The sequence below is a fragment of the Schistocerca piceifrons genome, chromosome 2 (genome assembly GCF_021461385.2).
Source record: "Schistocerca piceifrons isolate TAMUIC-IGC-003096 chromosome 2, iqSchPice1.1, whole genome shotgun sequence".
Classification (NCBI taxonomy): Eukaryota; Metazoa; Arthropoda; class Insecta; order Orthoptera; family Acrididae; genus Schistocerca; species Schistocerca piceifrons.
In genome coordinates, this window is record NC_060139.1 from 368616878 (window position 1) to 368634157 (window position 17280).

Genomic DNA, 17280 nt, shown 5'->3' on the forward strand with positions numbered 1-17280 from the left:
GAACAATGAAAAACCATACAAAGCCAACATGTAATGGAAATTTGTGTTAAACTCCTATTGGACCAAACTCTTGAACTCATCGGTCCCTAGGCTTACGCACTACTTAATCTAACTTACGCTAAGGACAACATACACACCCATGCCCAAGGAAGAACTCGAACCTCCGACGGGGGGAGCGGCGCGAACCGTGGCGAGACGCCCTAGACAGCACGGCTACCCCGCGCGGCGCGAACATAGCTTGCGACATTAGGTTATATACTTTTTAGATAACAGCGAATTTGTAGCACAGTTTCACGTCGGACACCATAACCTGGGAATACTTGATGACATACAGCATGGGAAAAAAATTGGCTCCTAGTGTTCTCTCGGTATATTTGCGCCTCTAGAATGTGATGCAGTGCCGTGAATGACGGAATGTGCATCCCAAAAGCCCGCTCTCCAGCTACAAAGTAATTACGGCTATACAGCACTGCATGACAAAGGCACCCAGGTTATACATCTACATACATACTCCGAAACTCACCGTATGGTGCGTGGCGGAGGATACGTTGTACCACTAAGAGTCATTTTCTTTACTGTGACACCAACAAGTAGAGCGATAGAAAAACGACTGTTTATAAGTCTCCGTACGAGCCCTAATTTCTCTTATCTTCTTCACCCTTATGCGAAATGCATGTTGGCGGTAGTGGAATCGTTCTGCAGTCATCTTCAAACGCCGGTTCTCTAAATTTTCTCAATAGTGTTCCTCGAAAAGAACGTCGCCTTCCCTCCAGGATTTCGATTTGAGCTCCCGAAGCATCTCCTTAATAATTCCGTGTTGATCAAAGCTACCGGTAACAAATCTAGATGCCCGCGTCTGAATTGCTTCGATGTCTTCCTTTAATCCGACTGGATGTGGAATCCAAACATTCGAGCAGTAGTCAAGAATAAGTCGCATTAGTGTTCTATACGCGGTCTCCTTTACAAATGACCCACACTTTCCTAAAATTCTCCCAACAAACCGTAGTCAATCACTCGCGTTCTCTACCACAACCCTTGATGCTCGTTCCATTTCATATTGCTTTGCAATGTTACGCTTAGGTGTTTAATAGATCTGATATATTTTTCTACGTTCAGAGCTAATTGCCATTCATCACACCAACTTTTATCCTCGTACAGTTACTCGGCGACGACACCACAGCGTCATCAGCAAATAGCCGCAGATTGCTGCTCACTCTATCCGTCGGTCCTATCTCACTATCTCATTTCCCTATTACTACTTAAGAAGTCTTCGAGCCATTCACATCAGTAGGCTTGTACCTTCGTTAACAGTCTGCAGTGGGGCGCCGGCAGGTGTGGCCGTGCGGTTCTAGGCGCTACACTCTGGAGCCGAGCACCCGCTACGGTCGCAGGTTCGAATCCTGCCTCGGGCATGGATGTGTGTGATGTCCTTAGGTTTGTTAGGTTTAATTAGTTCTAAGTTCTATGCGACTGATGAGCTCAGAAGTTAAGTCGCATAGTGCTCAGAGTCATTTGAACATTTTGCAGTGGGGCACCACGTCAAACGCTGTACGGAAATCTAGGAATATGGAGTCTGTCAGTTGCCCTTCATCCATAGTTCGCAGGACAGCATGTGAAAAAAGGGTAAGATGAGTTCCGAACGAATGAAGCAGTGTTCCTTGACTTCCGGAAGGCGTTAGACACAGTTTAGCGCTGTATTTCAGTGAATATAATGCGAGTTTACGGAGTATCATGTCATATTTGTGACTGTATTCAGGGCTTTCTAGCAGACAGAACGAGACGAAATCGACGGAGGTAAAGATAATATTATGAGAATCCAAACGGGTTGATATTGTTTGCCGGCCGCTGTGGCCGAGCGGTTCTAGGTGCTTCAGTCCGGAACCGCGCTGCTGCTACGGTCGCAGATTCGAATCCTGCCTCAAGCATGGACGTGTGTAATGTCCCTAGGTTAGTTAGGTTTAAGTAGTTCTAAGTCTAGGAGACTGATGACCTCAGATGTTAAGTCCCATAGTACTCAGAGCCATTTGAACCATTTGATATTGTTTACGATAAACACAAATAAGCCAAAACATTACTGTTATTGGTCACAGCGAGACTGAATGACGGCTGGTGGCGTTGTGAGCACGTGGAGCGGAAGAGAGACGAAAGCAGCATTCTCGCGACGAAATTGACCACAGATGGATAGAAATCCACGCGACGAAATCGACCACAGATGGATAGAAATCCACTGCATCTGAACAGTGTCAAAGGCAGCATGAAAATACTGCCCCAGAGTCTCCACATCTGGAAGGGGCTCTGCATACAAGATACTTCTGAAATGATCCCATAAACAGAAATGGCACCAGTTGAGATCCGGTGAACGAGCAGGCCATGCAACTGGACCCCCTCATACGATCCATCGACCAGGGAAGACATGATTGAGATGCGTCTGGACGTAAATGGCGAAGTGGTCTGGAGCACCATCATATAGCAGCCACATAATCCTTCGAATCATCAATGGCACTTGTTCCAACAGGGAAGGCAAAATCACCCGCAAGAAACGCCAATAGTTTCGGCCTGTTAAGGGACGTGGAAAGAAGACTGGTCCGAAAATACAGTCGACAATTATCCTGGCCCACACATTCCGGCTGCACCGATGCTGATGATTCGCTCTCACCATACCACTCCGCATAATCTGAGGATGACACAAATCCCGGAATCGTGGTCGCCTGGTGAAGAAACCAGTCACAAAACTGCTCCCGATGTGGAGCCCTGTACACGCTGTAAGTGAAAAAGCAGAAACAATTGTCGTGGAGAATGTTCCACACGGTCCTCTGGCTTACTCTGCACTGGCGGGCCAACTGCCTGGCACTGACTCGGCGGTCGCCTTCCACGGTTCTTCCAGGTCTGGTCTCCATAGATTTCTGATACGTCCTTCATGATTTCCTGCTTCCTGAAACGACCCAGTCTCAGACAAAGTGCAAAACATTGTTGCAAACATTGAATGCTGTGGTTGTTGCCAGCAGGGATAGGTCTCCTGATACAACCTTCCTGCCCACCGCCCGTTGCCATTTGCCTTTCCGTTAGTACACACCACGTCGGCAATTCTAAATTCAGATACGGAACCATTGTGTACAACGCTGTATCACATCCAGTACAAGGCGAGTCAGCATGAGAAGTGAATCGGACACATCACCAATTACTATGGCAGGAGAGGACGCTAGGGCATCACGTATGAGGAACAGTACCACCCTCTACGAGGAATCCATGCATACTGTAACTATGGCTGCATGGTACAGAGCGTATTTGACTGCAGTCTCTCTAACAAAATGTGAATGAATAAATAGTCTCTAGCACAAACACCATGCATTTCCAGACATCAGTTCATTAGACCATTTTTGTTCCGAATCCTCTCATCGATCAATCCCTAGAGCTTGTACAAGGTAGAAAAAACCATCCTGTATATTAAGGTCCAGTGTATAATATCAGAATCTCCACGGGACTTTTTGCAGACGATGCTGTTGTCTAAAGGACGGACGCAACGCTAGAAGATTTTAGCAACATGGAGGAAGAACTTTGGAGGATCAAAAATTGAGCAACGGGTTGGTAGTTGACCATGAAAGCAAATAATTGTAGCATATTCAGCGTTAACTGCTGAAAAGAACGATTAGTGTTCGATTACGATGTTGGTGAGACATAACTCGAACCGTAACACCTGTAAAAGAGCTAGAAGTAACCGTAAGCGACCTAAACGGGAACGTCCATATAAGACAATAGTAGGGGAGAACGACGGAATACCGACACCATCGTTTTCTCAGTTTATTAGCGCTGTAGTACCTGGGAGCTTGTGCCGCTGCACAGGAGGCAATGCCAAGTGTGCCTGCAGGGTTGATAAGTTCTTGTAAATGGCAATCTTATTGTGGTACTAAAAAATTGATTTTTACTGAATTTTAATTTTGTGGTTTACATTTAAACTGAGGTAAGCGTTTCAATACTCTCTTAATCGTAATGTAAGTAATTACGTAATATGTTTTCTACAGTGTATTTTAGCATGTGTTTTATATCTACCAACAGACGAATATGTGACGTTGTTGACAGGGTTCGATATTTCCTCGTGCTCTAGACTTCAGGAAAAAAAGTTTTGTGCTTAAACAAGATCTTATATCTAATTTCAGGTGTCGAGGACAAGAAAAAGAAAATTAGAAAGGGATTAATGGAGTGAATCTATTACAGTCAAATTCAGACGAGATACCTTCCTTGGAAAAATCTGCTTTTCCTCTTTAAGAAGAACAAGAATTAACCAATCATGCGTGTACATTGGCAGAATTATTCATTAGTATTTCCCTGGTTAAGTTGCGTCGAATTGCATATGACCTTGCCGAAAAATTACGCCTTAAGCAAATTTCAGTAAAATTCCCCAGGTGGCAGGAGAAGACAGGGTTTCTAGTTTTAAAAAGACAAAGCCTAAAACGAACTTATGAAAACCATCAGCAAGAAGTATCAGCAGACGTCTGGATTTCAATAAAGCTAAAGTTGATTTAGTTTTGTTTCCATCACAGTGATCATTTCTGAAAAACATGCATATTTAGATATATTATTAAGATAATATAACATCTTACTCTCTTAGAACAGGAATTTTACTGTCCCTGTATTTCGTAAAGTTGGTATTATCCTGTAAGGGTGTCGATATTACCCATGTACTCAGGAGAATACCGATAAGTTGCAGCCTTAAGAAAACGGTTGTACAGCTCCGAAGGTATTCAACACTTTTCGATTTTTCTGGTACAAGTTACGTAAACTGAAGGTGGAGGGGGGAGGGGGAGAAAGGAAAGGGAAGAAATTCATGATGCCAGCTGCATCGAGACTTCATGCGAAGTTAGCTGCTACGAGTGGAAAATCTGAGCCGCACCATATTCGAACCCGGGATCCCCAATTTATTAGGCAGTTCCGTTCACCAAACCGCCTTCCGGTCACAGTGTTTATCCCAGTTGGACCGACTGTCTCGGTACGCCTCTCAATCGACCCACACTCCCAGCCAGAGCCATCTACAGGCAGTTCAGTTTACATAGTTTGTATCGCAGCTACGAATTCCACATAGTGTCTGTTCTTTCGGACACAGCTATGTGTCTAACATTCATGGGTCACAGAGGGTGCCATGAAATTTTTCCATGGAAGTGACAGATTCAAAAAAAAAAAAAAAAAAAAAAAAAAAAAAAAAAAAAAAAAAAAAAAAACCAGAAAATCTCTTAAGGCGTTAGTGCTCCCCCAGTTTCCCCTATATCAAGGCTGAGATTAATGGAAAAAACTTAAGGAAACTTAATTCATCCACCAAAGAATATGCTTAAAAACACTTGCTCGACCGATTCCTGGCTATTGCTAGTCAGTCTTGGATACTTACGAGTCTGTATTAAAAGCAGAGGCAGAGAAGATCCAACGAAGAGCGTCTTGTTCCGTCGCGGGATCAGTTAGTAAGAGCGAGAGCGTTATGGAGACTGTCAACACGCTCCACTGACAGTTCTTCTCACGCACTAATCACAAATGGGAACAGGAAACGGGGGGAAGTGATACTGGTGATACAAGTACCCTCGTACACACGCCATGGCTTGCTAACTTTAAATAGGCGCAGATGTTGTAAGGTTACAGATATAGTTCCACTCTGGGCTACAAAATAGCAGGTCAGCAACTGGAAGCAGTTAATTCCATAAATTATCTGGGAGTACGCATTAGGAGTGATTTAAAATGGAATGATCATATAAAGTTGATCGTCGGTAAAGCAGATGCCAGACTGAGATTCATTGGAAGAATCCTAAGGAAATGCAATCCGAAAACAAAGGAAGTAGGTTACAGTACCCTTGTTCGCCCACTGCTTGAATACTGCTCAACAGTGTGGGATCCGTACCAGATAGGGTTGATAGAAGAGATAGAGAAGATCCAACGGAGAGCAGCGCGCTTCGTTACAGGATCATTTAGTTATCGCGAAAGCGTTACGGAGATGATAGCTAAACTCCAGTGGAAGACTCTGCAAGAGAGACGCTCAGTAGCTCGGAACGGGCTTTTGTTGAAGTTTCGAGAACATACCTTCACCGAAGAGTCAAGCAGTATATTGCTCCCTCCTACGTATATCTCGCGAAGAGACCATGAGGATAAAATCAGAGAGATTAGAGCCCACACAGAAGCATACCGACAATCCTTCTTTCCACGAACAATACGAGACTGGAATAGAAGGGAGAACCGATAGAGGTACTCAGGGTACCCTCCGCCACACACTGTCAGGTGTCTTGCGGAGTATGGATGTAGATGTAGAGTATCGATATCTGTACCTTACAGGTAACAGCCCAGCACAGCAGCACTACCGCCAGGAGAACTCACAGTGATCGAGAAGCTCGGTTTTGCGCCAACAGTTACGGATGGCGCGGAAGGTAAGTAGTAGTGGGGAATCGTACCTGGACGTCAGAGGTGGTTGGACGATACGTGCCCACGTGCCGTGAGAAGTTCGATAAATGTGTTAAATGTTGCAGTATTCATGAACGGGATTGAGACCTCATCCATATTAAAAGCGAGTCGTTACCAAAGATTGGTAGAAGCAATGGTTACCTCAGAAAGGTAAAAACAAGTTGAAATAAAAGTGTACATCAGTATTGTGCATAGAAACAATAGGACGTGCTCCATGCCATGCACTAGAGACCATAAACCTTTCAGTTTTAGGGGGTCAATGTCTTCTTTCGTATCCTTTTCATATCTATCAGAACTTACAGAGTGCGAAGATTTTAAATGGCAGTGCTAGTAGGCTTCATAAGGCGTGTATCGGTAGGTACACGGTCCCATTTTCAGTCTTCACGTGCATCCTTGAGAGTAAGATGCCCACTCTAAACTTTGCAGCATAAACATTGGTCCAATCGCCACTGTTATACAAGGGTCACTCCAAAAGAAATGCACACTATTTTTTTTAAAATCCATCTTTTATTCTACATGTTTGAAAGTTTTACAGTTTTAGGAACAATATTTTCATTTCTCCACATAATTTCCATCCCTCTCAACTGCCTTGAGCCAACTTGGAACCAGCGCCTGTATACTCGCACGGTAAAATTCTGGACCAACCTGTTGGAGCCACTGTTCGGCAGCGTGTATAAGGGAGACATAATCTTCAAACCTTGTTCTTCGAAGAGAGTCTTTCAGCTTCCCAAAGAGATGATAGTCACATGGAGCCAGGTCAGGACTGTGAGGCGTGTGTTTCAGTGTTGTCCTTCCGAGTTTTGTGATCGCTTCCATGGCTTTTTGACTGACATGTGGCCGTGCACTGTCGTGCAACAGCAAAACATCCTGCTTTTGCCGATGTGGTTGAACACGACTCAGTCGAGCTTGAGGTTTCTTCAGTGTCGTCACATATGCATCAGAACTTATGGTGTTTCCACTTGGCATGATGCCCACAAGCAAGAGTCCTTCGGAATCGAAAAACACCGTAGCCATAACTTTTCCAGCAGAAGGTGTGGTTTTGAATTTTCTTTTCTTGGGGGAATTTGCATGATGCCACTCGACTGATTGCCTCTTCGTTTCTGGTGAAAAATGATGGAGCTATGTTTCATCACCTGTCACGATTTTTCCAAGAAATTGATGTCCACCATTCTCGTACTGTTCCAAAAGTTCGCTGCATACCGTTTTTCTTGTTTATTTGTAAGCCACTGTCAGCGTAGTGGCGTGGCAAGACAGCCAAGCCACTCGGAGGTAGCCGAAAGGTACGCGTTAAGCTCACGCAGATTGGCGTGAGGTCTGGAACAAGGTAAAGTCATTATCCTATAAAGAAAAGAACGTAGTTCTTGGAATACTTAACTTTAATCCACAATTGGAGAACATCGCTCTTGTTTAGACATTATTACTCTGAATATAAACTGGTAATGGCGCCTTGCTAGGTCGTAGCAAATGACGTAGCTGAAGGCTAAGCTAACTATCGTCTCGGCAAATGAGAGCGTATTGGTCAGTGTAGCGTCGCTAGCAAAGTCGGCTGTACAACTGGGGCGAGTGCTAGTTTAAGTCTCTCTAGACCTGCCGTGTGGCGGCGCTCGGTCTGCAATCACTGACAGTGACGACACGCGGGTCCGACGTATACTACCGGACCGCGGCCGATTTAAAGGCTACCACCTAGCAAGTGTGGTGTCTGGCGGTGACACCACAGTCAGCGTCCTGGGAACCCACCTGGCATAAACCTTTTTTAACGCCAACGCTTTCAGTATTCTGCAAACACTTCCTTCCCCTATCCCAACGTAGCGTGTCAATTCGTTCACTGTGATGCGTCTGTCAGCAGTCACCAATTCGTTAACTCTCTGCACATTGTCTGGATTGTGTGCAGTACGGGGCCTGCCGCTGCGAAGACAATCCTCAATATTGCCGTGCCCGCTTTCACCACGTAACCTGCTTGCCCACCGACTAACTGCACTGCGATCGACATCAGCATCTCCATACACCTTTTTCAACCTCTTGTGGATGTTTCCCACTGTCTCGTTTTCACAGCACAGGAATTCTATGGCAGCACGTTGATTCTGACGAACGTCAAGTGTAGCAGCCATCTTGGAGACATGCTGTGACGGCGCCACTCACGGGAACAGGTTGAACTAAGTTTAAAAACAAGCGGAAAGGACGTATCTACACAGAATGAAAATTGTATTTTTACGAAAATAGTGTGCATATCTTTTGGAGTGACCCTCGTATCAACACAGCTAGTGATACTGACAAGGGAACCTCCCCATCGCATCCCCCTCAGATTTAGTTATAAGTTGGCGCAGTGGATAGGCCTTGAAAAACTGAACACAGATCAATCGAGAAAACAGGAAGAAGTTGTGTGGAACTATGAAAAAAATAAGCAAACTATACTAACTGAGTAGTCCATGCGCAACATAGGCAACATCAAGGAAAATGTGAGCCATGGAGCTCTGTGGTCCCGTGGTTAGCGTGCGCAGCTGCGGAACGAGAGGTCTTTGGTTCAAGTTTTCCCTCGAGTGGAAAGTTTTATTTTTTATCTTCGCAAAGTTATGACCTGTCCGTTCGTTCACTGACGTCTCTGTTCACTGTAATAAGTTTAGTGTCTGTGTTTTGCGACCGCACTGCAAAACCGTGCGATTAGTAGACGAAAAGACGTGCCTCTCCAATGGGAACCGTAAACATTTGATCGCAAGGTCATAGATAAACCGATTCCTCCACAGGAAAGCACGTCTGATATTTTCTATACGACACTGGTGACGACATGTGCGTCACATGACAGGAATATGTTGTCGACCCACCTAACTTGTACACTTGGCGAATGGGTAAAAAGATTCTTCTACCTTGTCCGATTTAGGTTTTCATGTGGATGTGGTAATCACTCCCAAAAAAGTGATGAAAACATGAGGGTTTCTCACATAAACTGAAAATAAGAAATTAAACTTTTCACTCGAGGGCAGACTTGAATCAAGGACCTCTCGTTCCGCAGCTGCGCACGCTAACCACGGTACCACGGCGCTCCGCAGCTCAAATTATCCTTGATGTTACCTATCTTGCGCATGGACTACTCGGTTAGTATATTTTGCTTATTTTTTTCATGGTTCCACACAACTTCTTCCTGTTTTCTCGATTAATCTGTGTTCAGTTTTTCAAGGCCTACCCACTGTGCCAACTTATAACTAAATCCGAGGGGGGTGCAATGGGGAGGTTCCCTTGTGAGAAACTCGGCCATCATAGATGCGAATAAGCGAGTAGGCATCCCAGCGAAGGCGGTCGGTAAGCGCGGCTTCGGCCCTACTTGTTGCAGAGGCGGCGCGCGAGAGGGATGGAGAGGGCTGCCTCGAAGACGAGCTGTGCGCCGAGGGCTGCGACGGGCCGACGAGCGCGCTGCCCTGGGACCTGCGCCACGTGCCGCTCCAGTTCACACGGCTGCCCGTCGAGGAGACGAGCCGGCGAGCCGCCGAGTTCTACGAGCTGCTCAACAGGCGGCGCACCGTGCGCTTCTTCAGCGACGACCCCGTGCCCGCCGACGTCATTCGCAACATCGTTAGGGCGGCAGGTACGGCCACCACTTACGGTAAAACTGTTCCATAAGAGTCACATTTAACAGCCACCGAGAGCTGATTACATTTCTTCAAAAGTCCAGGTTTCTGTCCTTCAAAAGACCAGGTTTCTGTGAATTGTGAATTATTACTCTCATAACATACACTTACAAATCATGTGATTATGGTACTGGAGACACGTCAAAAATTACATACTAGAATCTAATACTAATTTTTAAAACTATATTTAGTCTGTGTAGCAGTATCTATATTTTCATATTTTCCAGTATACGTAAATACACAACTGGCCATTAAAATTGCTACACCAAGAAGAAATGCAGATGATAAACGGGTATTCATTGGACAAACATATTATACTAGAACTGACACGTGATTACATTTTCACCCAATTTGGGTGCACAGATCCTGAGAAATCAGTACCCAGAACAACCGCCTCTGGCCGTAATAACGGCCTTGATACGCCTGGGCATTGAGTCAAACAGAGCTTGGATGGCGTATACAGGTACAGCTGCCCATGCAGCTTCAACACGATACTACAGTTCATCAATAGTAGTGACTGGCGTATTGTGACGAGCCAGTTGCTTGGCCACCATTGACCAGACCTTTTCAATTGGTGAGAGATCTGGAGAATATGTTGGCTAGGGCAGCAGTCGAACATTTTCTGTATCCAGAAAGGCCCGAACAGGACCTGCAACATGCGGTCGTGCATTATCCTGCTAAAATGTAGGGTTTCGCAGGGATCGAATGAAGGGTAGAGCCACGGGCCGTAACACATCTGAAATGTAACGCCCACTGTTCAAAGTGCCGTCAGTGCGAACAAGAGGTGACCGAGACGTGTAACCAATGGCACCCCATACCATCACGCCGGGTGATACGCCAGTATGGCGATGACGAATACACGCTTCCAATGTGCGTTCACCACGATGTCGCCAAACACGGATGCGACCATCATGATGCTGTAAACAGAACCGGGATTCATCCGAAAAAATGACGTTCTGCCATTCGTGCACCCAGGTTCGTCGTTGAGTACACTATCGCAGGCGCTCCTGTGAGTGATGCAGCGTCAAGGGTAACCGCAGCCGTGGTCTCCGAGCTGATAGTCCATGCTGCTGCAAACGTCGTCGAACTGTTCGTGCAGATGGTTGTTGTCTTGCAAACGTCCCCATCTGTTGACTCAGGGATCGAGACGTGGCTGCACGATCCGTTACAGCCATGCGGATGCCTGTCATCTCGACTGCTAGTGATACGAGGCCGTTGGGATCCAGCACGGCGTTCCGTATTACCCTCCTGAACCCACCGATTCCATATTCTGCTAACAGTAATTGGATCTCGACCAACGCGAGTAGCAATGTCGCGATACGATAAACCGCAATCGCTATAGGCTACAATCCGACCTTTATCAAAGTCGGAAACGTAATGGTACGCATTTCTCCTCCTTACACGAGGCATCATAACAACGTTTCACCAGGCAACGCCAGTCAACTGCTGTTTGTGTATGAGACATCGGTTGGAAACATTCCTCATGTCAGCACGTTGTAGGTGTCGCCACCGGCGCCAACCTAATGTGAATGCTATGAAAAGCTAATAATTTGCATATCATAGCATCTTCTTCCCGTCGGTTAAATTCCGGGTCTGTAGCACGTCGTTTTAATGGCCAGTAGTGTATCTTTCTTGATAATGGACAATTTGTTTTTTCACAGTATAATGCTAATTTGTGGTTGGATTCTGTCCAAATTATCAGTTCATCTTCCATTAACTCTTCTAATGAGTAATAACATTTGTGTATAAGAATCTCATGTAACTTCTTTCTTAGTATCCCTAGTTCCACGTTTAGAATTTTTTTGCCTGAGCATATAATTTCAATCTACGGGCAGGAAGCATGAAATTATCTTTATTCCTTGTACTGTATGGATGATCAAATTGGTTTTTAATGAACAATACCGGTTTGTTCTGTAAAAATATCATTAGCTCGTATATGTATAGGGAGGGGACAGTCAAAATTTTAAGTTTCTGTAATAATGGACGACATGGTTCTCCTTGCTGTGCAGTGCACATATTTCTGATGCTTTTCTTCTGGAGCTTCAGTACACGAGACATATTGGAGATCCCCCAGAAAATAATGCCATATCTTATCACTGATTCAAAGTAACTTAGATATGTTACTTTGCGAGTGGACATGTTAGTAGCACTTGATAACATATGCATGGCATATGCAAAGCTGCCCAGTTTGCTGCACAGGTACTCAATATATGTGTTCCAGTTTAAATTCTTATCGAGGTGTAGACCTAGAAATTTGGCAAAATGCTTTTCTGTTAATTCTTCACTTTTATGATTTATACGAATTTCCTGGTCTTTTGATTGTTTGGTTCTGAATTAAATCAAGTTTGTTTTTGATATGTAAAGTTTCAGACCATTTAACTGGAACTATGACTCTAGCCTGTGTAATGTACCAGTGACTCTATCAGGAATCGTTTCTGTTTCTTCGCTTTCTATCAAGACAGACGTGTCATCAGCAAACAGAACGGATGGTGAATATATGTTTAATGGTAAGTCGTTGACATACAATAGAAAGAGAATTGGTCCGAGGATCGAACCTTGTGGGACACCCTGTGTTGTTGTTTTCCAGTCTGAATGGTAGTTTACACCATTTGAAGAGATGATTGTTCTTTGTTTTCTATTAGATAAGTAAGAAGGAAGCCACTGAAGTACTGCACCAGAAATCCCATATTTTTGTAGTTTGTGGATTAGTAAGGAATGATTTACAGAATCGAAAGCCTTTGTCAGGTCGCAGAAAATTCCGCCTACTTTACTGTTTTTGTCTAGAGCTGTGCTAATTTTTTCTATGAAATTATTTATGGCACTTGTTGTATTTTTCCCTTGCTGCAAGCCAAACTGATTGCACAAAATAATCCCCTGTGATACAATAAAGTTTTGGATTTGGATAGCAGCTACTTTCTCGAAAATTTTTGACAGCACTGGAAGGAGGGAGATAGGACGAGAATTCCCCATATCTTCTCTTGACCCTTTCTTAAAAAGTGGTTTTATTTCCGCGTATTTTAATGACTCTGGAAAACAACCTTCTTCAAATGATTTGTTGATTAATTCAGCTAATGGAGGACTTACTGTTTTGTACATTGATTTAATTACTTTCGCAGGCATCCCATCCCAACCCACCGAATTTTTATTTTTTAGTGGTAATATCATGTCTTATATTTCTTTCATTGTAATATTTCTAAATTTCATGGGAGATAAATTTCTTCGATCAAGCCCATATGGAAATACACTTTTCTTGTAATTTGTAACATTGAATTTTGATTTTGTCGCATTGATAAAGAATTCATTGAAGTGTTCCGATATTTGAGCAGGATTTACAATGGTGGTGTTTTCATGCTTTATTTTACAAATTTCGTGGCTGCCGACTTTATCCCCCAGTTCTGATTTAACAGCAGACCACACTGCCTTTGATTTATTCTTATGATTTGAAATTAGTTCGGTGTTAAACATTTGTTTTGCTGCATTTACAACATTTCTGAAAACACTTTTATAATCATTAAAATACGAGGAAATAAAACCACTTTTTAAGAAAGGGTCAAGAGAAGATATGGGGAATTATCGTCCTATCTCCCTCCTTCCAGTGCTGTCAAAAATTTTCGAGAAAGTAGCTGCTATCCAAATCCATATTCAATAGAAACTAGATCTTTGTTATATTTCAGCTCTTTGTGCAGCTGCCGTTTCCTAGCACTAGAAATTTTTATCCCTTCTGTTATCCAAGTTAGTTTACTTGGCACTTTAGTGTTGGCACACTTAGGTGGAAAAGTTTCATTGAATGTAAGAAGGAAGCTGTTTAGTAATTTTTGAAAGTTTACGAACAGTGGTAACTCAACGACTGGTTGCTCAGTAGTGTAGTACAGGGTGTCCCACACAAACAGTGTGTCATGTACAGGCTAATCATCTCTAGTCGAATTGCTTGTCAAGTGGCAACACTGTCTCACTGCATTTTATCGGAAAGTTGAGTATGTCTGTGTGTTTCCGTTGTTGAGTTGTTACAGGAATGGTGCAGTTTGCATTAGAACAGCGAACTGATATTGTGGAGTGTTATATAAAGACGGACTCCATCAGGGAATGTAAAGAAATGTTTCACGCGAAGTATCCTGGTTGGAAACTTCACTATTCGACATCTGCACAGGAAATGGAGAACTGTAGGATCCGTTCAGAATGTGCAGAGGAAGAGGCGACCAATAGTGAGGGCCCCTGAAACTGCAGATAGAATTTGCATGGACATTACGAGAAGTCCCCACAAGTCAGTAAGGAGGTTACCGCAGCAGTCTGGTGTATCTCGTACATCTTGTACTAAAAGATATGAAATTAAAGCCTATCGTGTGAGTGTTGAAATCTGAGGATCAGGAAAAAAGAGTTCATTATTGTTGTTGATAATTCTTCCGGGTTATATGGCCGTGGTCCATGGAATTTTTCTATTCCTAACGTTTCGTCCAATATTACGTTGGACATCTTCAGAGGTATGGCTGGTCCTGCTGAGAACTGCCGGCAGGACTCAGCAGGACCAGCCATACCTCTGAAGATGTCCAACGTAGTATTGGACGAAACGGCAGTTCTCAGCAGGACCAGCCATACCTCTGAAGATGTCCAACGTAATATTGGACGAAACGTTAGGAATAGAAAAATTCCATGGACCACGGCCATATAACCTGGAAGAATTATCAACAACAGTACCATCCGGTCGTGAAAGCCTTCATTGTAGTTCATTATTGTAACTGGCTGTTAACATCTACTGCTAACAGTTACTTAGACTCCGCACTTTACTTCATGTCAGATGAGGCCCATTTTCATTTGTCAGGTTATTTAGACTCTCAGAATTGCAGATACTGGTGGCAGGATAACCCACATACTCTACATGGAAAATGTCTCCACTCAGAGCAGATAGGTGTTTGGTCCGCATTGTCCGCCATGCGGATTATTGGCCCCATATTTTTCGATTACACCTTAAGCAGTGCCAGATACCTAGAGGTCTCTGACTTTTTCTATGCACAATTAACAGATGCAGAGAACCTGTATGCAAGACAGAACAACCCACTCACACATCCAACCAAAGTAGTGGCCCACATCACCAACGTGTTCCGTGAAGACAGACTTGTCAATAGAGGCCTCTGGCACCAAGGTCCCTGGACATAACATCGTGTGATTTTTGTTTATGGGCTGCACTAAAACGCAAAGGGTATGCTGACAGTCTTCGGACAATAGACGATCTTAAACGGAAAATTACGAGAGAAATTAACAACGTCACACCTGCGGAATTAAAGTGTGTTGCAGTGCCTCGATGCCCATGGCCACCACTTCCAGCATCTCTTATAAACAGGTAACTACAATTTTTTTTTTTTTTGACATCGCTGTTATGTAAACGTTTTTGTTAGTTCATTGTTACGTTAATCTCGGACATGAAGCGTACCAGTTTTATGTGGGACACACTGTAGTAAATGGCTGTCTATGAATTCAGGACTCTGTGGCTCATTTTCAGTCACGATGTAGGACCATGGGCGTCTATGGGAATAAAATACACCTTAGGGGTAAGCAGGGACAAGGATATAAATTGTTTTAAATAACTGAGTTTACAATTTTAGATGGTGCAAAATGTAACACCAGGCATTCGATTATGGAGCGCAGGTTTTGTTCCTGCAGTTTCTGATCAGAATATCTGGACACCTACTAGAGGACATTAGTATGGGGTGTGTCACCCCTTCGTCTTTATGAAGGCTTGAGCTCTACTGGGGACACTTTCAATTAGGTGTTTGAGTGTCTGTGCAGGAATGGCAGCTCGTTCTTTCTCAAGAGCTACAACTAGAGGATGTAGTGATGTTGAACTCTAGGGTCTGGAGCAAAGTTGACGCTCTAACTCAGGTCGAGACTCCAGATAGGCCACTCCATTTCAGGATCGCTGTTGTCCATAAACAATTGCCTCATGCTTCATGACAGCGTGCATTATCGCACTGATACAAGCAGTCATCATCTCCAAACAGGTCCTCTACTGTATGCATTACATAATGCTGTAAAATGTGTTCATATCCTTCCTCATTTAGCGTTGGGGATCACATCTTAACCATATCCTAAGACCTTCTTCTCCATACTTCACTGTTCACATTACACTTGATGGCAGGCAACGTTCTCCAGGAGTCTGCCAACCCAAAACGTTTCCATCAGATAACCACAGAGTATATCGTGATTCATCACAGCGAATCACTGGTTTCCAGACATCCACCGTCCAGTGACGTTGCTCTTTGTACCACTTTAAGTGTCGCTAAGCATTGGCTTCAGGAATGTCCGACTTATGAGAAGCTCCTCGACCACAGTATCCTACTCTTTTTCATATCAGATGCACAGTCATTATACTAGATGCAATGCTGGTAGCACCTTGGAACTCCTAACTGATTCCTTCTGCTGATTTAATTCGATATTTTACAACCGCTCTCTGCACTACTAGATGGTTCCAGTCCATCAGTAGTTGAGATCTACCTTGTTTTTCTTCAGCTCTGGTTGTTTCTTCATATTTCCACTTTACATCACAAACCGTCGACAATGTCCCTGATGGATTTGTTACTCAGTCCACGTTCGAAGTCACTGTGCTCTGCTGTATGAAAAACATGCTGGTGGATCCACATATCGTGACGTATGAGGCCTGTTAGAAAAATATGCAGTCTTCGGCTGGGGAAAAAAGGTGGCTTACCTGAAGTTTTGGACACTTAATCGCCCTCAGAGTAGCTCCCTTGGGACTCACACACTTTTCTCAGCGGTGCCGCCATTTCGGGGAGAATTCCGAGAAAGCCTCTTTTGGAATGGAGTTTAGCTCAACTGCCATTGCTATTGTAATGACCTCTCTTGTCTGAAATCGCGTTCCTTTCAATGGTCTCTTGAGTTTGGAAAGCAGCCAGAAGTCTTAGAGGGACACATCAGGAAAGTAAGGAGGCTGTTGAAGGACAGGCATCTGGTTTTTCGCCAAAAAAGTCTGGATCAAGTGTGAGGAATGTGCTGGAATATTGTCCTGATGGAGGCACCAATTTCCTGTTGACTGAAAATCTGATCTCTTCCATCACACGGCATTATGTAGGCAATGGAGGACATCCCTGTAGTACTGTATGGTGATTGTTTGGCCCTGTGGTATGTACTCATGGTATACTACAGCACTGGAGTTAAAGAAAGCAGTCAGCATCATTTTGACGTTGCTGTGCACTTATTGGGCCTTCTTTGGTCTGGGTGA

General features: G+C 44.0%; 1 protein-coding gene across 3 annotated transcripts in view; it reads left to right on the top strand.

The window, feature by feature from the left end:
• Positions 1-17280, top strand: part of LOC124777467 (iodotyrosine deiodinase 1) — a 96025-nt gene that overhangs the window by 39983 nt on the left and 38762 nt on the right. For all 3 annotated transcript variants that reach the window (XM_047252892.1, XM_047252891.1, XM_047252893.1), the window contains exon 2: positions 9758-10009. In XM_047252892.1, coding sequence (XP_047108848.1) covers positions 9758-10009 — 252 coding nt within the window. The remainder of the gene's footprint in view (positions 1-9757; positions 10010-17280) is intronic.